The sequence below is a fragment of the Poecile atricapillus genome, chromosome Z (assembly GCF_030490865.1).
Source record: "Poecile atricapillus isolate bPoeAtr1 chromosome Z, bPoeAtr1.hap1, whole genome shotgun sequence".
Classification (NCBI taxonomy): domain Eukaryota; kingdom Metazoa; phylum Chordata; class Aves; order Passeriformes; family Paridae; genus Poecile; species Poecile atricapillus.
In genome coordinates this window covers 137,273,595-137,297,923 of record NC_081289.1, presented here as the reverse complement: position 1 = coordinate 137,297,923, position 24,329 = coordinate 137,273,595, and the positions used below count along the sequence as shown (strand labels likewise).

General features: G+C 56.5%; 1 protein-coding gene across 2 annotated transcripts; it reads left to right on the top strand.

Annotated features, from left to right (window-relative positions):
• Window positions 1-646: 646 nt before the first annotated feature.
• IL11RA (interleukin 11 receptor subunit alpha) lies at window positions 647-24,067 on the top strand. Of its 2 annotated transcripts, none has more exons than XM_058827337.1 (13): window positions 647-784; window positions 18,869-18,968; window positions 19,290-19,350; window positions 19,459-19,625; window positions 19,794-19,908; window positions 20,756-20,788; window positions 21,200-21,363; window positions 21,502-21,665; window positions 21,777-21,918; window positions 22,322-22,417; window positions 22,598-22,697; window positions 23,319-23,398; window positions 23,514-24,067. In XM_058827337.1, the coding sequence occupies exons 2-13, from the start codon at window positions 18,869-18,871 to the stop codon at window positions 23,528-23,530; spliced, it is 1,239 nt and encodes a 412-aa protein (XP_058683320.1). In that variant the 5' UTR covers window positions 647-784; the 3' UTR covers window positions 23,531-24,067. The 2 variants fall into 2 exon arrangements, with proteins under 2 accessions (XP_058683320.1, XP_058683319.1); XM_058827336.1 differs by lacking the exon at window positions 647-784 and adding an exon at window positions 13,872-13,892.
• Window positions 24,068-24,329: the final 262 nt, after the last annotated feature.

Sequence of the window (24,329 nt, the reverse complement as noted above, 5' to 3'; positions counted from 1 at the left end):
CCAGTTGGTTACCTGATGCACACTCCAAACAAATCTTTTTCCTCTTGAGAATTGTCACCGTGATAAAATGGCAAACCAAACCCATTTCCAAGGGAAAGCAGCTTGGGTGGTGGATGTGTCCTGCAAAAGAGGGATGCAAACACACACCACAAGCTGCGAGGAGGAATGAGCCTTTTCTTCAACTCAGGGACATAAACCCCGCAGTCAGAATTCATCCTGCCTGTTCCCCATCAAATAAACCACTACAATAATAAACCCCAAAGAGATGGCCCGCCCAGGGTCAAGGGAAACTGAGTCTCAGGCAGGACTGCCTTCTTCCACTCCTCCGGGATGCAGGGATGGGTTGTGAATGCAGGAAGCGCTGACCCCCGAGATCACCGGGGAGGGTTGTGCACTCTCGGGGGGTTGCTGAGCCTCGGGGGGACACCCGCTCTCCGGAGGGCACCGCACATCAGCGCACGGCGGTGGGGTCCCCATGCCAGCGCTCCGGCCGGGCTGGGACGGGGGGCCCCGGGGGGGACCGCGAATCCCGGACAAGCTGCGAGCAGCGGGTTCGGATCCCTCCCGGTCCCGGGGGGCGGCTCACAGGCAGGAAGCGTCCCGGGGTGGTGGCGGCAGATTGGCAGAGCCCTGCTCCAATGGAGCGGCGGCGGCAGCCCCGGCGGCTTCGCACCGCCTGCGCTACCGGCCCCAGCCAGCCCGGTGCGGGCGCCCCGCTCCCGCTCCCGGCCCGCTCCCGCTCCGCTAGCGACATGGACACATAGCCGCGGCGCCACGCAGGAAGGTAGGGAGCAGCCCCCCGGCCCCCAGCCCGCCAGGGGAACGCGTCGCCACCGCCCCGACTTCGCGGCGAGGGACGCGCGGCTGCGGTCAGGCAGCTCCCGGAGCTGTCTGCTGCCCGGGTGGAGAAAGTTGTGCGGGTGTGTGGGGATGTCTGTGTGTCTGTGTCCCCTCGCAAAGCGGCTGCCAGGGACTTGCCCTCCCGGTCCCTCCCGGCTGCTTGTGGGTACCCAGTGCTGCTCCCCCTTCTCCGCCCTCCGCGCCTCCGCCTTGCCCGGAGATGCTCGGGGCATTGATGTTCCTGGGGTGGGATGTTTGAGCCCCTTCCCCAGCCTCCACAGACCACCCCCTACCATTCCCGGTTTGGACACCCCTGGTGTCTTTGAAGGGAGTTTTCTGGAGAAAGACTGGAGTGCCAGGCAAAGCGCCCCCCTGCCAGGGCCCCCTCTTCTCCTGGGGGGTCCAGGAAAAAGCTGCTCCCAATTAGGAGAGGCGCTGAGAGAGGCGCTTTCCCATGCGCGGGCGTTGGCAGGGCTCTGCCTGCCTTGTCCCTCCTTGCCCCGGGATGCTGTCTCAATCCCAGCTTCTCTGCCCTGTGCCAGCCCCGATGAGGGGCCAGCCCTGGACTGTGCCCGCCACCACCTTCACAGGCTGGCTGTGTCACCCTCCAGGTCCCCTCCAAGCTCTGCCTCCGGGCTAGTGAAGGCTGTCAGGAGTGTCCACGGGGCTGAGTTTGGCTTGGACATCACTGTCAGCAACCGTGACCCCACTGTGGTAGGGCCTGAGGGTGCCTTGTGCCTGGTCCCTATGGATGGGAAGAAACCCAGCACTGCAGCAGATGTGTTGCCATGCACACAAAATGGTGTTGGACTGACTGGCATTGGTGGCACAGGCAGAGTTGAGACTTCTGGGGCTGCCCAAGGGCCTTGTGTGCCAGGAGGCGACTGCCCCGTGTCTGGCTGTTGGGTTTGCAGGAGTGTTTGTGGTGTGTTTGTGCTCTACCTGTTTACAGGAGGGCTGGTGGCACCAAGGTTACCTCTGCGGTGACATGAGGCACACACATCATCCCAGCCTGGCACAGGGAGAGGAGCCTCACAGGGAGCTGGGAATTCCTGGAGGCCCTCCTGTGGCAGGGACAAGGATGAAAAATGGCCACAATGCCCCCTCATCACCCATTCACCCTCTGCGCCATCAGCCTGGCACTTTTTGGGCAGAAACAAAAGGGGTAATATGTGTTCTCCAGAGAGCTGCAAACCAACCTTGGCAGCCAGAGTGGGACTGGAGGTGGGGGACAGGGTCTAACTGGTGACAGCAGGGTTGTGCTGGTTGTGCTCAGGGCTGCATGTATGTGGGGTTCAGTGGGGTGGGGTCATGGGGAGGGCTCCCTGGAGGGTGCAACAAACAGCAAAGCCTGCAGGAAGGGGGAAGAAAAGCAGCTCTGGTCTTGTGCTTCCTATTCCAGGAAGAGGAACCTCACAGGGAGGGGAAAACTTGACTTGATTATATCTAATAAGCCACTTTTTCCCTGTCCCAGCAAGCTGTCCCAGCGGTGGGGGGGAGGATGCTTGGCCAAGTGCAGGCCCTGTTTGTGAAGGATGAATGAATGACTCACGGCACGGCGAGTCTCCCGGCCGTTTTCATCGTGGCAGCAGCAGTTCCCCTTTGCAGCTGCTGGGTTTATCAGAAGCTGTCGTGCTGGGTGGGCACCCAGGCGGCCCACAGCCGCAGCCCACACATGAAGGAGTCCTGCCTCCCCTGCCCTTCTCACACAGCTCACCTGGACTATCCTGAGTGGGGAAACCCTAATGGATGGCAACAGTGTGTGGCATCCTCACCTGCCGTGAACTAGCTGAGCACTCACTTCAAACCCTTTCTTTACACTCTGCTCTTGTTCAAAGGCAACTCCAGGCTCTTCCTGCTCACACAGGCCTTAACCTCCCTCCCGTTTCCTGCTGAATGCGTTCCTGGAGAGCTTATTCCCCTGTGGGTTTGTGCCAACATTGTGCTTTTAGTTCAAGACCTCTTCTCCCTCTCTGGTGTTTACCCTGCTATATTTATAGCTTCCTTGTTAGGTTAAGCAAGCCAAAGGATTCTTGCCTCCTCTTCTCCCGCGGGTTTGGCTCTGGAGGAAAACCCCTTGCGAGATGCTTCCCGCGGGAGGGGGCAGGTGCTGGCTTGTGTCTCTACTTTTCTCCCTTTGGAAAATTTCAGCATCTCTCACAGCTTGTTTCCCCTCCTCTTGTTTAGGCATGAAAAAGGGTGGCTCTGCCCCTACCCAAGATATAGCCAAGGGCAGAGTTTGGATGGTATGGAAGCTCTTCCCTATAGGCAGCACACTAGGGCTTCAGCAGCATTTGGGATGCTGATACAATGCCAGCATAAGGGATTAGCCCTGGGATGTCTGAATTGGCTTGCTGGGATGTTTAGAGAGTTTTTGGTTTTTCTAAGTGTTCCTGTGGTTACAACAGCATCGCATGTGTGAAAATCACCAAATCTCTCTGGCCGGGCATGCCATGACATTATGACCTGAGTTTCTACTAGTTAATCTCTCTGTACCTCCCAGTGATGGTGTTCCTCTCCCATCCAGGTTATGAAGGTGGGGAAAGGCAAAGATGCCTTGCAGTTGTGGTTGAGTCTTCTCCAACAGCCAGATTCCCATGGAAAAAGGAAAATTCCTCTGGAGATTAGTAGCAGGTTTGCAGTGTCAGGGACCAGTGTATAAATAGGGATTATCTCTCAAGGTCTCTTGGGAGTTATCTGGGAATGATCTGCCCAGGTCTCTGAGTCACCCTGGCATGGGAGTGGGATAGTGTGAGCTTTGGTCTCTTTTGAAAGGTCACAGCCCATGTAGCCCCTGGAGAATCTGCCAGGCTCTCCAGTACAGGCACATGGCTCGGCTGGAAGGTGCAATTCCTTCTCTCTCGTGGTATGAGTCTGGGATGTGGCAAAAAATGCTCCTCCTACTCTGGTGCTTGAGTTGGGGCATCCAGGAAAAGAGGGACAAGAAATCTGTCAAGACCTGATTTGCTTCTGTCTTACCAGGACTGCTCACTGTGGTCACATTGGTCACATCTGATCAGCACAGCTTGAGCTTGCTTGCAGCAGGCACTGGTCATTGCTGGAGAGGCTTTTGAGGAATTTTGAAAGAGTTTGGGCAGAGGAAGATCACATCCACCTGCATGTACACGTTTCCTAAAGATGCTTTTGGAGAGGACAAGGAGGCTGGAGGGACCTCAGGAGATCTGGCATGGTCGGACATGGGACTGTCCCATGTAGGTGGCAATGGCCAGCATGCAGGCAAGCCTGCATTGACCAGGAGAAAAGAGGATGCTGAGAGCACTTTGGAAATCAGCCTGGGGCTCTCCAGATGCTGCTCAGCTCTGGTCCATTCCTCTCAGTACGGAGACAGCCAAAATAGAAACTGCCTAATGAAAAGTTGTCGCTCTATTAGGAACGGCGAGAATGAACGACACAGACTCTCTTGGGAGTCAATCAGGAGAATTTCCTTTAGTTTATTACTTCAGGTCTTTTTTATAGACCGATACGTGGAAAGTACATGAAAAGAAACTCTTATTGGTTAGTAAACTAACACATCACCATCATTGGTCAGTGGGGCACACCACCCCCCGACCTTCTCTTGCCAGAAAACAAGGAACAGACAAACAGCACCTGCAAGGCTGTTTTCTGTCTCTGAGGATTGTTTTAAATCCTCCTTATGAATTCCCAGGCCACTTTCTCAGGCAAGACTGAGAAAGCTATGTGGCCTGCAGTTTCACATGCTCTCTGTTTCAGAGTTAGCATCCACAAAAAGTGTTATGGACCCGCAGAGATTGCTGTATAGGGAGAGGTGGAAAAGTTCAGGGCTCCATCATCTAATGAAATCCTTATGGTGGAAAGAAAATCATTTGGGCATCTTCTGGTTTATTTCACCTCCCAAAGTGAAAACGTGCCAACCCTTGTTGAGAAGCTAGTGCTGACTACACACTGAGGGTAAGAAGGGAAGGAAGAAGCTTCCAGCTTTTGTGGACCATCATCTCTGTGGCTGCTTGAGGAGGGTCTTCTGACCCATTGACTTTGAGGAGTGTTGTGCTCAGCTGTAGCTCCAGACAGGGCTTAGAGCTGCTGCCTGCCATCCTGCTGGCAGCCTAAGGGTTGTGGGTGTCCTCATAGAAGAGTGAGGAGGAGTAGGGCTGGCACAGCATCCCTGGAGCCCCTGGGCTGGCGTGGCTGTGCCTGTCCAGCTGTTTCCTTTGCCTCCCTGTGCTTTCACCATCCCCTTCCTTTGGGACAGAAGGCTTTCATCCTGGCCAGACCCATAGTCCCATAGGCACATCACCAGGCCCTTTTTGTTGAAGGCTGGCATGGGCATCAGTGCCTTTTGAATTCAGTGACATCATGAAAGGCGCAGTTCAGCCCTTACCTTCCTGCAAAAATAGATAGGGAAAATCAGAAAGGGCTGTCATGAAGGGTCTTCATTGTGGTCCAGCCCAGTGCCGTGCCAGCGTTGCGACAGAGCTCACAACAGCTGTGCTGCAACAGCCCTGCAAAGGTCTCCAGGGATGGCCTGGCCACAGTGGCCCGGCTTGGTTTTGCGAAAGCTGCTGTCACGCAGGGTGCCCAGGCCAGCTGGCACCTCCCCAGACTTCCTTACAGGGCCAGAGCCAGCCCCCGGCTGCTGGGGAGGTCTGCAGGAGTCTTTGCTTTCCATGAGTTTTGCCTGAGGCCTCAAGGCTTAGGACCCAACCAGCTATTGCTCCATCCTTGTCTTGCAAGGGCAAACACGCAGCCCTGGGGGTTCCTCGGTGCTTTGGCTGCTTTTGATTTTTTTTAGCGCTTGCAAGGCTCCCGCTGGGCTGTTTCATGGCTCCCTTGAGGCTGCTCCACCCCATCCTGGCATTGAGTTTTGCAGCTTCATGGCTGGGGCATGGCTGTGTCAGGGGAGGCATCCGTTTTCTCTGGCCTCCCTGATCCTGTGCCCAGCTCCATTTCCCCTCTCCAGCTGGGACCGTGCCCACAGTCCTTGCACCCCAGCATCCAAAAAACAGTGTACATAGCAAGGAAGATGAGTACCTCCATTTCCTGTGCTGGCACAGGGAGTAGTCAGTGTGAGGAACTAGTTTCTCTGAGTATCTTATTGACACAGCTCTTGATCTGCTGCACATCCACATTCCTCCTTCCCAGCTGGAGAATGCAGATATGCACTGGGTTCTCCAGCAGCCCCTGAAGCTGTGTGGTTTGTCCTGGAGATGCCTTGGAGAGCTCTGCTCAGCGAGGCACTGAGGCTTGGGCTCAGAGTGGTCTGGTAGGATGGTGGGATGCTCAGATGGAGCAGCAGTGGTGCTTATGCTGTGCCTGGGATGGATGGATGGATGGATGGATGGATGGATGGATGGATGGATGGATGGATGGATGGATGGATGGATGGATGGATGAAGGACTTGAGTAAGGCAAGGTCTGTGGGGTGCACCCCTGGGGTGCTGCTGTAAGAATGTGGTGGTGCTGGGGCATCCCCAAACTATGTCCCCATGAGACATGTCCCCAGTAGGGTGCTTGATGGTGAGCCATGTGTAGAGAGCTTTCTCCCTCCAGTGTCTGGAAGGGTCTCTGAGAGCTTTTGTCACCTATTTTCCCCACCTATCAAGGACAGAGGGACTGTGCAACAGCACTTAACCCCTTTAGGGTATGTGGGGGACCTCACATTGCTGCTGGCAATGTGGCTGCTGCATCTCCATCAGTGGCAGCATTTCAGGGATGGCAGTAAACGTCTCTCTACCATTCCTCACCACAACCAGAGGAGGGTGGAGCAGAGCCAGAGGCAGCATTTGTGGCCAGCTCTATGAATTTCCAATTACCAGCTCGTCTTGCCACTGCATGAGAGGTTCCTGCACCTAATTTTTGGTGAAACGATCCATTTTTCTCAGTAATTTAATAGCGTGGGCAGGCTGCTTGCTGTTGGAGAGCCAGCAGCAAGCACCGAGGAGCCTGTGTGCCGGGCTGCCGGCGGTAACCACCTTCCCTGGGCGATGCAGGAATGCTGACCTAATAGAAAAGACATTTAAAGAGGAGTTTTGGAGAGCAGCTCAGCTCAGATTCAGCTCATGCGCACGGCTGCTGATTGTAACAGGGCCTCTCCATGTTCCAGCAGGTCCTGGGGACCAGCATGGGCAGTGGGGACATCCCTGATGGGAGCCAGGCACCAGGGCACAAGCCATGCCAGCCATTAATTGGCACAGTAGTTGCTTTATTTTCTGGGAAAAAAAAGTTGCTTCGGGGGGGCCATCTCAAGTTGTGAACTGAGGCTGGGTTCAGCGCCCGGCTGTGGTTCTCCCAGGCTGGAAAAGCCGTGGCGTTTTGCTCTTGACATTTTCCAAATGAGATGTTTTGATTTAATTTTTTTTTTCCAATTTATTTTATTCCTTGCCCCAAGGTAATGTTTGGAAGACAAATTTAGCTCGATTTAACTCAAACCTTTTTTAAAAAGTAAAACCACTGAAAGCTAAACAAGGCCTATCATTTAGAACAAAATGTTTTGGTTTTCATTTTCCTTTTGGCATGAAAAACACAAACTTCTTTTTTTTTTTTTTATTTTCTTCTTGACCTACAAATAATTTTACTATTTTCTTTTCTTCTCTTTGTTCATTCCTAAGACCACATTGTGCATTGTTGCCAGGGAACAGGCGAGCCCTGGTGCTGTTCCCAGTGGGATGGGGGTCCCAGGGTGGATGCTTCTCTGTGGAGACCAGAGGAATCTTGCAAAATCAAGCAGGAGCTGCTCTCCCTGCTGCCAACACTGACTCAGCTGGGAGCTCCTTGCGGAAAAGGGAGGCCCTGGCCGTGGGTCTGTTCCAGCCCTCTTAGGGGCATGCGAACCCCTGGGCAGGGCAGAGCTGTGCTGTGGGTGCTGTGCTCTGCTGCTGGGCATCCCTACTGAGAAGGGCGAGCTCTGGCACTGCCTTCTCTCCTTGTTTATTCAGGTTTAAAATTAATCTGACCTTCCCCTGCTCAGACTTGTGCAAACACGGCACGTCCTTGGGCAGGGAGCTCCTGCCGGCCTGAGGGGAGCCCTCTCTGTGCGCAGCTTGCGGGGTTACGGTCCCCTGTGGATGAGGTCCCCACGAGGATCCGGGTGCTGGGGGATGGTGGGGCTGGCAGAGGCAGCTCTGGCCGTCAATCAGCGCACGGTTAATCCTCCGCTACGAGCTGCCAGAAGAGTGAGTGCCCCCGGATCTGGCGTCTGAGAGCTGGGCAAGTGGTGGCTGCAATGCTTCCATCCCGGGCAGGAGCCCATGTACCAGAGCCAGCGATTGTTTCCCCAGCCCTGACCCCCTCCACTCGCCGCCAAGCCAGCCCTGCGTCTCCCACCTTTTGCCAAATCCCCGCTCTCGGCTCTGCCCCAGCCTCAGCGGGCTGTCAGCCGGGCAGGGAGCAGGGAAGGCGTGATGGGGAGCAGCACCGTCGCCAGACCTGGTGCAGGAGTAAGCGCCCGACTCATCCACCACCTGATTTTATTTTATTCCCCTCTCAGTGCCTCGCTGCATACCACAGCCGTGCTTTTTATAGCCCCCAGCTGCAGCCTCGGCGTGCTCCCAGCCAGCTCCCCGCCGCAGCCCTGCTCGCTCCATGCCAGCAGCCCCGGCCGGGGAGGGGGATGGACGACATTCCCGGGGTCCCTGTGGCGGTTCAGGGGGCGGAGAGGCACGGGCTGCGGAGGAAGGCAGATAATTAAACCCTAACCCGGAGCCACGCTCCCGTGCCGTTTCGAGAGCCGCATTAGTCACCCCGTGGCGACCGGCACGTGCCGCGTGCCCGCTCGAGGCCGCGTGCTGGTGGCCCGTCCCTCGCTGTCCCCGCCGGTGCTGCCCGGCGCTGGCTCCAGGCAGCCCGAGCCACCCGCTCCTTCCATGAGCCAGCTTCCCCTGCCGTGGAGGGGGTGGTGTGTCAGCAGCACGGGTACCCCCTCCAGCCCCTCCAGCCCCGGCTGCCCCCGGCCTCTGGCGGGTTTACAGGAGTTAGAGGGAATTAGAGGTTCCTGCCCACTCCCCGGGAGCACTTTTACGAGCATCTGGGGCTCGCTGCTGCGTTTCCACATCTCACAGCCACTTCCACAGCTGGGATGCTGCTATGGGATCCGGAACGAGGAGGAGGAGGAGGAGGAGATGGGGTATGAGGCTCTGCTGCAGACGGCATGCCTGGAGCACCCCTTTGCTGGGATGTGGGGTTTGCAGAGCGGGGGCGGCCGGCCGGCAGGCGGGGAAGCGAGCATCCTCGCTGGGAAGCAGCGGGGGGGGGGCCGGTGCCTCACTCCCCGGGCTTTCTCCAGACGTGATTTCACCACTGCGGGGAGGGAGCGCGGCCAAGGGACAGGCCCTGCTCGCCCCGACGGCACCCGGTTCGCTTGCCGGGGCGTTAGTCATTTGGGCCGTGGCTGGGGATGGGATGTGCCTCGGGTCCCCGTGGGGCAGGGGGACGGGGGATTGGAGAGCCTGTAGAGGGCAAAGGGAGAGGGATGGGGGTGGGGAAGGATATAAAGGGTGGGGGGGGAGGGCACGACTTCCAGGCTCGCAGCCCAAAATCCCCTCCCTACTAAGCTGGGAAGGGGAGCAGAAGGCAGTGGTGAAGACAGATGTGCACTGGGCATCTCCAGCTGAGCAGGTGGGCCAGGATGGAGCCACCCTTGCTGAGCTGATGCCTGCAACTGCTTCCCAGCCTCCTGCTGTGACTTTCCAGAGCTGGATATGGCAGCATGGAAGTGATGCTGTGGAGAGGCAGCATCATGTTTCAGGGATGGATTTGCGGAGATATCCTAGGGAGAGGGTTTCTCCCTCGGAATGGAAGGAGCCCTGCCATGTCCCTGTTATTTTGCGTGGGCACAGGGTGTTGGGTGCCTGTGAATAATTTTAAGCCTTGACCAAATGACCATCCAGCTGGTTTTACTTCCAGCAGGGAGGCAGGGAGAGGCCAACCAGTGGAGTACCGGTGGTGTTGCCATGTGGCTGCTGCCAAGCAGCTGGGGCCAGGCAGCCTTGGCTCCGTGCAGGCAGGGCAGTGGACAAGGCAGAGAGCTGCGGGGGTGACAAGGAAGGGATGTGCAGGGGTGGGTCTTACAGAGGCACTGTAATGCCTCTGTAATGTTGACCCAATATGGGTAGCTGCAGAGGGCAACCCTCCCAAATCAGCTCCCTCCTGCAGATGATGTCCAGTCCATGAGGAATGGGGTCTCGCTGACAGCACCTCAGCCCTTGGGCGAGCTGGGGGTGGCTGGGGAAGCTGTGGGAAGGGGGAGCTGCTCGTGCTGCCGGCCAGGTGCCGAGCATGACGGGAGAGGGGAAAGCCTCAGAGACTCGTTCTGAAACAAGGCTGCCCTTTTCTTCTACTTTACGACTGCATTTTAATATCCACAAACATCCCGCCCTCCCCGGGCTGCTGCCAGCAGAGCCTGCATCGCCTGTGCTTGGCCTGCCGAGAAACCCCGGCCAAACCATGGGCCCCAGCACAGGGGAGAGGATTATTTTTCCCCCCTCATTTTTTTGTAAGATATGTTTTCTGTAGCTCTAATTGGACGGGCTTGAGCCCCAGCCAAGGCAAACACACCTGGGGGAGCCTCACTTTACAGACCCCATCTGCTGTGTTGGGGGCTCTGCTCCCCACACAGCCGCTGCCTGGCCCCTTTATAGGGGAGGGGGCTGCTGGGGTTGGGGGGGTAGGACCACTCCCACGCCAAACCACTGAGCAACCTCCGTGGAGGAGGAGAACCCAGCGAGGCGGCGCAGGGAGATGGTGCAGAGGCAGCAGGGGCGCCCAGCAGAGCCCTGTCCCACAGCAAGATTCCAGCCCGGCGTGGAGCTGAGGTATCTCCCCCCTGCCAGTGCTGCTGTGGTGGCACAGGGCTCTGTGCCCACCAGGGTGAGGTGCTGTGGATGGGAGATGCAGCAGGTACCAGCAATGTTTTGACTTTCTGGGGTGACAGCATGTTCATCAAGGGGTTGCAGTCCCCAAAATCTGTGTGTGCCCAGGGAGGGAGGATGTGGGGGTTCCCCAGCATGTCGGGGTCTGTTTTGGGTGCAGGACCACTTACGCAGTGCAACCCATTCAGGGGCTGTTCTGGACAGCAGACAAAGGACATCAGCATGCCAGGCCACTCCAATGGCTTGCATCGACATCCAAATCCACTCTGGACTGAGCTTTAGGTACTTCTTCCTGCAACTTTTGGCTTTTTGTGGGGCTTTTTAGCTGGGTTCTTCCCCTCCCAGTTGTTTCAGGATCTACCTCCAGTGCCTCCATTACCAGCAGGTAGAGCAGTGCTGGCACCCTTATGCCAGGGTCCCATGGGTTTCATCTCATATCTGTACTCAGCCAAAGCAAAGAGAGCTGTTGGGGGTCGCTGCTTGACTTCTCTGGGGTCCCACCCCTTCTGGGACCAGGGTGCCTACCCTGACCGCATGATGTGCGCCAAGGAGCAGCAGCACACTTGTGTGGCACCCACCACTTGGCTCATCCTGGAGTACAGTTTGTCCTCCCTTCCACACACCATCTGCCAGGGGTGTGCAGGGCACGGTGCTGTGCCCCCACTCCATCCTGGGGGATGTATGCAGCACATCACCCCTTCCTTGTCCACCTGCCCATGCGGTGACACAGCAGCACTGAAGAGGCATCACTGCTGCAAAAAGTGCTCCTGGTGCCTGAGGTGCCACTGACCACTCCCAGGAGGAGCTCTGGCACCTGCTGCACCCTCTCCCCTCTGCCTGGCGCTAGGGAGATGCTTCCTGTGAAGGGAAATATTGTGTTTTCCTGGGGTGGATTGCCTCACATACCCCTCAGTGCGCTCAAGTACTTTGCACCAGCACTGCTGACTTGGAGCAATAAGAATTTAAGTGGAAGCTTAAAATAGGAAGGGAGATCCAGACTCACCAAGGCCTGCTGTCTCACTTCAGGTGAATGGGATGAGCTGTGGGGAATTATGCAGGCTGGAATGTGCCTCTGCTCCCCTCTGGCCAGGCCAGAGGGTCTCCCTGTGCATGGGGGGAGCTATGGGGCACAGACGGAGCTGTGGCAGTACACAGGGCAGCTCAAGCATTTCGTGAAGAATTTTGGAGCTATCTTGGCCTCCAGTCAGAGCAGGCTGCAATGGGAACATTTCGAAATTCTTTTGGATGAGGAAAATTCCATGGGCAGCCCCCCTCCAGAGAAAGTTTGGGATGGCTGAAATGTTTGGAGTGAGAGGCTGCTTGCTTTTGTTTACTCTGAACTATAACATTGGAGGGGGGAAATCCAAATGAAAAAAGAGAGACAATGGGAGCCTGTAAACAGAGCTGGCCCCGAATGAGGCTGGGGCTTCTCTCCAGCACTGGGGAAGGAGATGTGTCAGCACACTCACTGCATGGCCCTGCTTTCCCCCTCTTGAATACAATTGCACTTAATCTTTCAGAACTTGGCTGGGTTTTTTTTCCCCTAGCAAAAAATGAGCTGGACAGTGTTTTTCCAACCTTCTCAACTTAGGCAGGGCTCAGCCCCCATCCCCTGGCCCTGTACTACAGCCCCCATGTTTTCCTCTTCTTTCCACTTTTTGCCACGTTTCCATCTCCTTTTGGCTTGGAGGCTGCCATCTGATTGGCTTGGCAAGAAGTGTGGTGTGGGGGCATGGATGCTGCCCCCAGTGAGGTGTTTTCCCAGCCTCTGTTCCTCTCATGTGCTTTGCAGCCAGCTGCCTCCCCTGAGCCACCTCCACGTAGCAAATTTGATGATCTTGGAGGTCTGTTCCAACCTTAATTATTCAATGGTTCTGTGAAAGCAGGTAGGGTTGACTCCAAGCTTGGAGAAGACAAGTCATGGTTATCCGACCAGGTGAAGGGGGCTGGCACCATTATCCCCACATCACATATTGTTGGGAGTCTGCAATTTCCACCCCCCCACCCCTCTCCCAGAGGGACACTGCTAGTGGTGTACAATAGGTTAATGGGACACCCTTTGGGCTTTATTTGGGCCACCCCTTGGTGGTGGCTTTATTTGCCTGCCCAGGGGGTCCTTAATGACTCCTGAAATCTCTCTCTTGCCCAAAAGGGATTTTGTTTTGCAAAAGGAGTGACAGCAAATTGCTAGCTGGGGGAGCATTTGTGTAAGGTGAGCTGTTTATTTTGGCCCTGCCGTGTTTTGGCTGACCCATGCGCCTTCGTGCCTCAGGGATGGAGCTGAGCCTGATGGCTCTTGGGCTCTGGCCAGCTTTGGAGCAGGAGGAGGGAAGGGGGAGCATCGCGTATGGGGGATGCTGTGGGGCCCTGCTCCCGATCAGAGTTCCCAGCCCCAGGCTGGAGTTCATCAGGAGCATCAGAGGGAGCTGGGTGTGCCTGGGGCATTCACAGGTATGTACTTGTATGTCTGTCTCCTACACTGATGGATGCATGAGCTCTTGTATCAGCTCCAGGGCCAGTTTATGGGGGAACTTTGTTCTGGGAGATGCAGATGGTCCTGGGGGGACAGGCTGCACTCTGGTACCCGGCTGCTCCACCCTACTGGGAGCTGTGTGTTCACTTAATTCTCTGCCAGCCTGGGCTGAGCCCAGGAGCAGAAAAATGTCCCAAATCCCAAAATGTTCCTGGGACAGGAAAAGCCTTTCCCACCCTGCTGTAATCACAGGGTGGCCCAGCTCTCTGCTGGCAGGTCCCACCCGTGTCCCCAGATCCAGCACTGTGCCCATCCCTGTCCTGTAACCATGAGCCAAGGACAGCGGGGATGCAGCACCCCCTCCCACCAACTTCCATGCCTCCACCCTAAAAATAATCTCCAAGCTGTAAAGAAATCCACCAGCACAACAGCTACAGCGCTGGTAGGTTTCTTTACAGCCGGGAGATTATTTTTAGGAACGTCTCTGGCACGTGGCTTGGGAGAGAGGAGTGTGGGGATGGGGATGGAGAGGGGGGCGCCCCTTCTCTCCCGCCTCGGAATGCAAACGCTGCCAGCTGGCACAGTGTCAGGGCTGCTGGCTGCTAACAGAGCCCTCGCTGTTTTGGCCCTTGCCGATGCCTCCAGTCACAACCAGGAGCCAGAGACTTCTTCTCGCAGGATGGAGTGGAGGAGAGCGGAAATCAGGGTGTTGGGGTGAGAGTTTCCCAGCTGGGGTAAGAGCAGAGCCTGACCTCCATGGTGCTGCTGGCATGCTCAGGTGTGTGGGGGCCCCCAGCCCCAGGCACCAGGAACTGCTGGCAGATGTTGGCTCCATAGAAGAGAGGTGACCCTTGGGTTATGGAGAGATTTGAGCTTGGCTTTGGACACTAATGGGGCTGTGGTCAGCTGTGTATCACCAGTGGATGCTGGAGGGGGTTGGTCTAGTTTGGATGGAGATATGCATTGTATCTGCCTGTGGAGATAACTGATTCCATGGACAAGGCTGGGGTTATCCCTGTATTTGGGCTGAGCTGGGGTTAACCCCACCCCATGGTTGCATTTGGTTTAGCCCCACATTTGAACTGTGTAACCTCATGACTGGGCTGTGCTGAGGTTAACCCTGTGTTTGAACTGAGCTGCGGGTTAACCCCACTCCTGAGCTGTGCCGAGTTTAACCCCACATTAGCATGGCATAATCACATGTTTAACCTGTGCTAGGTCCAGCCTTACATTTTGGCTGAGCTGGGTTTAGCCCCACTCCTGGGCTGGGCTGAGTTTAATCACACATTTAGACTACACTGGATTTAATTCCCCTCCTGTGCTGTGGGGTAAAATGCAGTATTTGGGTTGCCCTGAGTTAAGCCCCACGTCACGACTGTACTGGGTTTAGTCCTATGTTCAGACTGTGCACAGGTCTTATTGGACTGCACTGGCCTCATGGGGAAAAACTCCAACTGGTTTTACTGGTTTAACTGGGATAATTCCAGTGCCTTGGGATTGTACTGGCTGCAGCTATGCAGGTGTGTGCTCTGGCACAGCCCAGCACAGCATGGTACCCCCCCACAGCAGGCATGGGGGGCCATGCACCCCACCAAAGTGAAATGAAAACAGCTCTTTCTGAGGTCCCCAAGGCATTGTGGTGGGGACTGGGGACAGTGCTCAGAGCATCACCCCTGCAGTGCCCATGGTGGGCAAGGTATTGCCTCACCAGGTAGTCCTGGAGAATGTGCATGGCTCTGGTGGCCCTGGTCATGGTGGGGGACATGCTTCCCTCCAGCACCCACTGCTGGGCTTTTTATGGGCACCCAGGGAGGGTGCCAGCAGCATTTAGGGGACAGGGGTGGCTGTTGCAGGGGACCATCCAGTAGTGGAGTTGATGCTCCCCTCACAGGCACACGTTCACACAGTGATGGTGAAAATCAACAGTGCTGCAGGGCTGGGGTGATTCCAGGGCCCTGGGCAGATCAGCAGCCACAGAGACATACTCAAACCATGCCATGGCTCCTCAGAGTGAGACATGGTGCTTCTGCAGGCCTGTCAGGTGCAGAGGGATTAGTAAGGCACTGTACCTAAGGCACATTTCCCCATAGGGAAGCAAGGAGAGGGGAATTCCTGCAGCATTCAGCATTTCAGCATAGGACATTTTTCCTATATAGGACATTTTTCAGCAGTCACTGGAAGAGAGAGTTTGTAGGAGAGGGCCAGGGATGCTCCCCCAGCTCAGGGGATGCTCAGAGTGGTGCCATCTTGGGGGCATTAGAGCCGTCTTTGGGCCTCTTCCCATTGCTTTTTGCAGGTGGGTGACTCCATCAGGGCCTGGCACAGGGTAGGCAGAGCTGCCAAATGCTCTTGGGTTATTTGCCATACCTCTGTTGCACTGCTGCCCCCAACCACCCTAGGAAGAGGTTAAGAGGCACCCCAGCTTTCTGTGCTCTGTGAGGAGCATGCCCCCATCTCCAGGCTGTCATCTACAGCCTTGAGGCACAGTGTCATCTGCTTCTGTCCTTGTCCCCACCACCCCTGCTCTGTGTGCAACCCATTTGCTTTGAAGAGCAACTTCAAATGAAGCAAAAAAAAAAAAAAAAAAACCAAACCAAAACAAAAAAACACTAAGAAAACAAAACCCAATGTCTTTCAAAGCCCTGAGCACAATGGAAAGTTGGCTTCCCCCAGGAATCTGTGCTGGGCTTTGCCAGGCCACGGCAGGGCATGGCACAGAGCAGCTGTGCCGAGGGACCTGTCACACCCAATGTGGACACTGGTGCCGGTGCACATGGCCATGATTTTGAGGGAAGTTTTGGCTTACAGCACTTCAGTTTGCATGCAGAAAGGGGCTTATGTTAGGATTTCTCCCCACCACTCCCCAAAAACTTTTGCATGAGCTCAGATGGTGCCCAGCAGAACAGCAGGACCAGGGAGGGATGGAGAGTGACACCTTATATTTCTGGCTCATATCCACGGGTGCCAGAGGCTGCCTGGTCACCGTGGCCATGCCAGAGACAAGAACATCATGCTGAGGGAGCAGGGTCCAGCACTGCTGCCCTTCCTACCAGGACCAAACCACACCCCCAGGCTGAGCTGGGTCCCTCTACCCTGGCTGTGGCAACGGGATGTCACCCAGCCCTGGGCTGGCGGCAGGCGTCTCTCTGGCCAGGATTAGCATGAAGGGACGAAGAAAAGCTCTGATTGTTCCCTCTGTCCCGGCTTGGGTCCAGGACCACTGTGCTGGGACTCTGTGTCCCCAGAATGTGTCACTGCTGGTGCAAGCATCAAGGGATGTTTTCTCTGCCTGTGTGCCCATCTGTGGGGGTGTGGAGCCACCAAGGAAGGTAAGCCTGGCCACTCACATGCTTGTGTTCATTTGCACACCTGTTTTTCCCTTGGCCAGGGAGTTTGGTGGCAGAAAATAAGGGGATCCTTTCTGGGCAGGCTGTCTTGTAGCACCTGGCCTCCTGCCCCACTTCTGCACCTGGGGAAGACAAAGGCTCTGGGTCTTCTCCAGCTCTGTAGCTCTTTCCCCTTTTGTTTGTGGCGTTTGGGCAGACAAGGAAGGGCTTGCTCTGCTGCTTGTCTCTGCAGTGATGCTGTGTCCCTAGGAATCATTTTTGGCAGTGCTCATGTGGGTCATTTACTGAGTCAGTGTGTGTCTGGAGGGGCTCAGTGCTGCCTTGTCACACTGTGCTGGCAAGGGTACCCCTCTGAGGCAGGGTAGCTCATGGGGTGCTGGGGTGAGGATGGGGAGCTCTGAGAGGACCCTGGGACAAAGGGTGATGAAGAGTGAAAGATGTCTGACCATCAAGACGAGCAGTGTTAGGGTTAGGTTTAGGGTTAGAGCTAGGGACCGCTAGGGTTGGGGTTTAGGTTAGTGGTCCCTAACTGGACTTAAACTCTAGGGTCATTATGGAGATGGGCTGGATACCCTCTTCAGTGTTTGAATGAAGAACCAGGTTGGTCAGGAGAAGAAACTATTTTATTTTAAAGCTGTTTTTCTCTCTGTATATTAACACACTCTCCCTTCCTCCTGACACACACACATACACCCACTCCCCTTCCCCCTCCCTCCAGAACTATTCCTTCACTCTAGCCCACGTGATTTTTGGAGTTATTTTTGGTTGCTGCTTTTAAGACAAAATACACTCATTTTTGTCTTCCTTTTTTTTTTTTTTTTCCATCACCAAAATATTTTACTTTCAGGCCAAATGTTCCCAGTTACTTACCAGCATCGTTTTGGCAGAGACCTTTTGACTGATATTTCTTGGGAATGTTTCTAGGGCGGTTTGGTAGGAAAAGCTTATGACAGTCTCATGAAATTATTTACATTTAGGGCTTGTGTTTGAGGCTGCCTGGCATGCTCAGAGCAGGGTTGATGTGGGGTGCCGCACGCCTCCCCCCTGCAGCACATTGCCTTGTAGCTCTTGTTTCCTTTGCCAGGCGGTTTGGTCTGTGGCCATGGGCAGTTGGCCACAGGAGGGGAACCAGCTGCTGCTCTGGGGTGCCTTTGCTGGGCTGGAGCATCCCTCCCTCCAGCTGTTGGACCCAGGGAGACACAGATTTATGCCTACAGATTTATGCCTGCTCTTGGGGCTGGCAAGGAGCTCACTGCCTTGTGTGCCCTCAGCCCCTGCCTGCAGTTGGGACCAGAGGCCAACAGTGTGGGTGTAAATAAACAGGCTTGTCCAGTTGTGTGGGGTGGGCAGGGGGGGGTCTTCTGGGGAGAAATTATTCATTTCTGACTGACAGAGATCATGTGGCACTCCTGGTAGGGATAGTGTGATGCTGGCCAGGACCCCTGGTGCCCTGGGGTGATGCTTGCTGACACAGATAGGGTGATGGGGCTGGGATGGACAGGGTGATGCTGACTGATATGTTCTGCTGATGCAGGACTCTGCAGGTGGGTCCAGATGCTTTAGGGTTGTGCTGGCTAGCACAGAAAGGGCGCTGGCTGGCTGGCTGTGATGGACAGGGTGACACTGACCGATGTGCTCACAGTGGTGTAGGTTGGGATGGAAAGGGTGATGCTGCCAGAGAGACTCCAGACTGTGGCAGGGGTTGACCCGTGAAGAGCTGGGTGCACATCCCTGACTCTGCATCCCCTACCCCTCTCACTGGGGATCACTGAGTGGGAGGAAGGGATTTCAGCACCATTCTCCCACAGATGGAGACTTAACCTGGACTAGCCTGACAGTGAGTGCAGGCATGGACAGTGATGTGAGACTTGGTACAACCTGAGCTATCACAGCCCTGCTCTCCCTGGCTGTGTGATCCTGTTTAGATCTGATTGCTGTCACCTGCCATGCAAATGCACACCAGAATTTCTCCTTAGTTCCTTCCCACCCCAGCTGCACATGCACAGGTCTCTGGACCACCATGGGGCTGGGAGCCAGCCAAGGCTCCCAGCACAGGATTGCAATGGCAAATAACCCTTAATCCCACCAACCCACACAGCCCCAAGCTCCTGGTCAGCATTTGCCCCCCACATCCCTGCTCCAGGCATTCCTGCTTAGCAGCCAGGAACCAGCTGTGACTGTGGCACAGACACTGCCAGATCACCCATCTGGGTACTGGGATTCAGTGCCTGTTCTGTCTCCAGTAGGATGGGGTGAGATGAGAGGGAGATGCAGGATCCATGGCCCTGCAGGAATGCTGTGGGCCGTATCAGCTGTCCCATTCCTCGGAATAACACTCTCTCCTCCCCTTCTCTGCCCTCCAGATGCGCAGTTCCATCCCAGGCCTGGGCAGGGTGATGGTGTTCCTCGCAGCAGCCCTGGCATCAGCCTCCTTTGCTATCCCTGAAGACTGGGGAGAGGAAGGTGAGACCCCCACCAAGCACCTCCTCCCCTACATCCCAGGCATGAGAACCCTGAGGGCACCCCATTTCCCCCAGACAGGATCAGACCTGCCAGGGCTACATGAAACACAGCCCTACATCCTACAGTGATGGCCAACCTGTGCTTCTGCTCATTGCCCAGCCCTAACTGGGGCAAGTCCTTACTACTCCCCTGTGGTGGTACCTGCATGAAGCAAGACCCCATAGCCAGTGCCACTGTGGGGTACAGCCCCAGGGGCTCCCCAGCCCTGGTGTGGGGTGGCATGGAGTGCTGACACCCACCTGGGCATGTATGTCACTCCAGGTGTGCAGTATGGACAGCTGGGGACAGACGTGACCCTACCATGCCCTGGTGTCCGTGCCAGGTAAGTCTTTTCCTTGCACATCAAGGGATCTATCCAAAGGGATGGTTTATGGGGTGAGCCTGGGCATCCCTGTCCTCTAACACAGCCTGCCTGGCCTCCCCTACCCAGCTCACCAGTGCAATGGAGACGAGCAGGTGCCATGGCGCTGCCGGAGGGCTCAGCCATCCAGCAGGGATCCCTGGTGCTGCCACGCGCCAGCTTGGCCTTCATGGGAACCTACAGCTGCCATGGCGAGGACGGTGGCCTCCTGCACACTGTGTCCCTGCGCCTGGGGCGTGAGTAGCATGTCTGTGAGCTGAGCTCTTCTAGGGGGAGTGTGGTGCCTGCACCCCTGCCAGGAGCTTGCCAAAAGGGGGCTTGGTGTTGACACGGGCATCCCTGTGTGCTGGATGGGCTGCAGGATGGGGGACTCCTCGCTGATTGCTGTTTTCCCCGGACCCCAGACCTGCCTGGAGTCCCCTTTGTGTCCTGCAGAGCATCTGACTATGAGAATTTCTCTTGCTCCTGGACCTCCAGTGTGGAGACCTTCCTCCCCACCAGATACATCACCACATACAGGTGAAGTATCCCCACAGGGCATGGATTGGGCTTGTTATGGTGTGAGCTCTGGGTCACAGCCAAGGATAACCACCAAATCCATCTGGCCCTCCCACACATGTCCTGGGCTCACCTCCTGCCCCAAGGACCATGCTACATCCCAGAGCAGGTCCTGTTTAGGGGTGAGCAGAGCACCAAGCATTTGCTTGCCCTCAGCGTGGGTCTCAGCAGCACTGGGGGGCTGGCACAGGCAGGCTCCCTCCTTGCTGACAGCTCTGCCAGCACCAGAGGGGCAATAAAAGAGAAGCAGGTCATCTGCAAGCCTCCACGCTCCAGCATGCTTTGGGATGAAAGGAGCCCTGACAGCATTGCTGCTTCTAATTATCCCTGCAAGCCAAATTAGCGGGCAGCTTTGAAGTCCGATGGAGCTCATAAAGCACAGCTCTGCTGAAAGCTGCAAGAGCTGAGGGCTTGGTGGGGAGGGGGCTGAGTGGAACATCAGAGACTCCACAGGGAGGGGGAATGGAGGCATGGGATTTGGGGGGCTTTAGGGGGAGGGTGAAGCCAGGCTCTGGGGAGCTGTTTTTATCACTGCCTCTGAGTCTTTGCTGCTGTGTGATGAAATCCCAGGGAAGGGTGTCCCATTTATTTTCCCTGGGATCCCCAGCTCCTGCTGCCAGGCTGTTCATTAGAAGAGCTGGACATGGTTTTGGCTCTGTCCCCCATGCTGTCACATGTGTATGTCAGCATGGGAGTGTGGGGCTGCTTTGCAGTGTGGACTCCTGTCCCTCCTCTGGGTCATGGTGGGGTTCACTTTGTGCTGCCCCCTCATCCTAATCATCTGCTTTTCCATCTGTCTCCATGGCAGGAAGAAATCCCTGACAGGCGAAGAAAAGCGGAGGTAGGACTGACTCCCACCCTGCTCCTGCTCCTAGGGACTGGCCCCCATCCCAAAGGCTCTGCTGCTGTTTTCAGCAGGGACCCCAGAGCAAGAGCTGGGGGTCCCTATCAGGGAGCCAGCTACCTCCCAGCTTCCTTGGGAGTCTGGGAGAAGGGTTTGCCTCAAGGAGAAAGGTTTGCCTCAGGGAGGGACCTTCCCAGGCAGAGTGTGGAGCTGGGAGAAGAGTCCCTTCTTTCATGCTCAGAGGGATATGCTGGACTCTGGAAGGGTGAGTGCAGCTGAGCTAGCAGGGCTGCCTCCTCCACCAGGGTCTTGGCATTGGGGTCTCCCATGGCACCTCCTTGGCAGCATTTGGAAGCTGTGCATGGTGGGCAGGCAGGAGGTGTCACCACCCTGCCTCCCTGTCTGCAGGAACAAGAATGGGCACGTGGGGCTGTGCCTGCAGGATCCATCCCACCCCGGCACCTGCACCGTCCACAGGTCAGAGTTCTGGAGCTCCTACCGCCTGAACATCACCGAGGTGAATCCCCTGGGCTTCAGCTACCGCCTTCTTGATGTCACCATGCAGGCCATCAGTGAGTCCCCGTCCATCTATCTGTCTCTCTCCCTGTTTGTCCATGCCTGGGCAGTTCCCTGTGGGCGATAGCAGAGACCCCTACCCCGCTGTGCACGGCATGCAGGGTGACAAGGACTTCCTGTCCTTTCCCACACAGTTAAGCCAGACCCTCCGGAGGGCTTGGTGGTGGAGCCCATCCCCCTGGCCCCACGCCGACTCCATGTGAGCTGGAAGTACCCTTCCTCCTGGCCAAAGGAACCCCACTTCCAGCTAAGGTTTCGGCTCCAGTACCGACCCGTTATCCACCGTTCCTGGTCCGTGGTAAGTGTGCAAGGAAAGGCAGCGCTGGCACAGGAGCAGGCTGTGCATGGGGCAGGGAGGGCAGTGAGGGATGCCCCTGCCTGCCCCACAGCTCCCCTCTGCCTGGCACAGGTAGAGACGGTGAATCTGTCTGAGGTTATCACGGATGCCTTCACTGGGCTGGAGCACGTGGTCCAAGTCAGTGCCAAGGATTTCCTGGATGCAGGGAATTGGAGTGAGTGGAGTGCTGAGGCCCGGGCAACACCTGTCAGAGGTAAGAGGGGGACAGGCTGCAGCCCCCAGCAGCCTATCATTTAGTACCTCCAGAACCCCAAACTGCCCCTCTTTGGTCCCTTCCCCATGGCACTCATTCCCCCAGATATCAACAAGAATAAGTCTCAACTCCATGGCCACTGAAGGTTGAGAGGCAGAGCTGCAGGAAGGGAAAACATCTCCCAGCCCATGTTAGCCTGCAGCTGTGCTGATGCCATTTGGGCATTGCCCCTCACAGGCTCGGGACAGAGTGGGGTTTCCAAAGCACTATTAGTACCTCAGTGGCACCCTTGGGCTCTTGGCACTTCTGGGGCACAAAGATACCCTTCCACACTCCTATCTGTGGGTCCCTGAGGTGCTGCATATGCTTTTGGTGAGTGTTTCCATCCCTTCTGTCCTTCCAGACCTGGCCTCCACAGCAAGTGAAGAAACCACTACAGATGCCAGACTGGAGAGCCTGGCTGAGGAGCCCTCCCAGGCTCCCAACCCTGAGCCCATCAGTGAGTATAGCTAGGGGTGGTGGGCAGGAGTGCCATGTGTGTGTCTCAGAGCCATGGCAAGGGTGTCTTGCCCCAAGCCTGTGTGTGGCTGGGCTGCTGGAGTATCCAGGAGCTTGCCATAGGGTCCCCAGGTGCTGGGGACTATGGCATCCCTTGGCTGTGACAGTCTCTCTGCCCCAGATCGCAGTGACCCCTTGGAGAAGATGGCCGTCCTTGTGTCCCTTGGGATCTTTGCCTTCTTCATCCTGGCTGCTGTTCTTGTCATCACCATCCTCATCTGGTAGGCTGGGTTTTGAGAAGGAGGGGCTGTAGGATTGCTGTCTCCATCCCATCCTGAACCCTCAGTTCATAGAGTGCCCTGTGATCCCCCAGCCCTACTCTGGGTCACTGCCAAAACATACCTGATGGTGGTTTATGTTCCCCTTGCTCCTGTCCCACACCAGTGCCTCTTCCCAGCACACCCACCCCAGTGCACTTCCCAGCCTGTCTGGGCTTTTTCTAACAACACCAGATCCAAGGGACCTTTCTCTGAATCCCCTCAAGATGCTGCTCGTTCTAGTATCCTCCCAAAGGCTCCTGCTGGGGAGTCTCACACTCCAGAGTCAGAACAGACACCCATCCATGTGACTTTGCTCCCTAGGAATCCTGTCCCCAGGTCCCTTCTCATCCTGCCACCATGGGGTGTCCCTGTCATGCTCTGGCTCTGCTGTCAGTCCCTGTTCCCATCCCAATCCTGTTCTAACCGGTGACCAGTTCCAGCTGTAGCCCTGGAGCTGACCCACGGGAGAGGTTCAGCTATGCTGGGCACATCTGGGCACAGCAGGATCACTGGGAATGTGGGCAATCCTGATGCTCAGGGAGGCTGCTTGGGGTCTTCAACCAGCATTGCTCTCATCCCCAGGCTCCGGGTGAGGAAACATGGCAAGGACAAGACCAAACCAAACTTTCTGGTTGCTGCCACCCACTTGAAGGCACTACCAAGTGAGTCGGGGTGCAGGGTGGGGAATGGGGGTGAATGTGGGTCAGGGAATGCGGAGCACGGGGCAGGTCAGTGTCTCCAGTGTCCCGCTTGACCCCCTGTCCTCTCTCTCGGCAGAAGCTCAGATCCTGTAGAGAGCCCTGGCCGATCCCTGCTCCCTGCACCCGCTTGCCCATGCGTGGGACTTGATGCCACTGCTGGCCCCCAAGGACCCCACGCCTCCTGGGTCACCCCACAGCTGTGGACATTGCCGGAGCCCCCGACACCCTGGGGTTGCAGGATGGATCCTAAGGAGAGAGACTCTGCTCTCAGGAGCGTTGGACTGCCTGAGCCCACCAGGAGCCAGCTGGAGTCACTTCAGGCTCAGGGTGACAGGCCAGCTCCACCTCCGAGCGCTGCTAAACAAATGGGGATAAGACACTGAGCCAGCCCCACTTCACTGCCTAGTGTTGAGGGGAACCGTGGGTGTAGGCTCCCGGGGGTGCCGGGCGTCAGTGCCAGACCAAGGGGTGCTGATCCCTGCCTGTCACCCCCCACCAGCCGCCAGCAGGCAGAAGAGAACACCCCCTGCCCCTTCCCTCTGCCCCAATCGCCCGTGCTGTGGCTGGACGGAGCAGCAATGCCAATAAAGGGGATATGCCAATGCTATCATTGGCACTGTCCAGGCAAAACCCTTTGCAGATGATGCTGTTCCAAGGGAGGAATGAGTGCCAGCTTGGGAATGGTCCTTGCAGGAGGTGCACAGGCAGCAGGGCTGCCTCCCAAACTGTTCAGCCCTCTCCCCAGCTGCCTGGAGGGGCTGAGAGACCCATGCCAAGGCTAAGTGCCAGAAGAGGATGCAGACAGGCAGCTGTGTGGGACATCCCTCTTGCCCTCACCAGCATGATAGCTGAGACAGGACCCTCTGCACAGCCCCCCTTGCTCTGCATGTGG

Excerpts from the sequence above, each read along its gene's own strand:
- IL11RA (XM_058827337.1), top strand. The coding sequence starts at position 18,869 with ATGCGCAGTTCCATCCCAGGCCTGGGCAGGGTGATGGTGTTCCTCGCA. Across the intron at positions 21,364-21,501 it reads TGTCACCATGCAGGCCATCA|TTAAGCCAGACCCTCCGGAG; the intron begins GTGAGTCCCCGT and ends TTTCCCACACAG. Across the intron at positions 21,919-22,321 it reads CCGGGCAACACCTGTCAGAG|ACCTGGCCTCCACAGCAAGT; the intron begins GTAAGAGGGGGA and ends CTGTCCTTCCAG.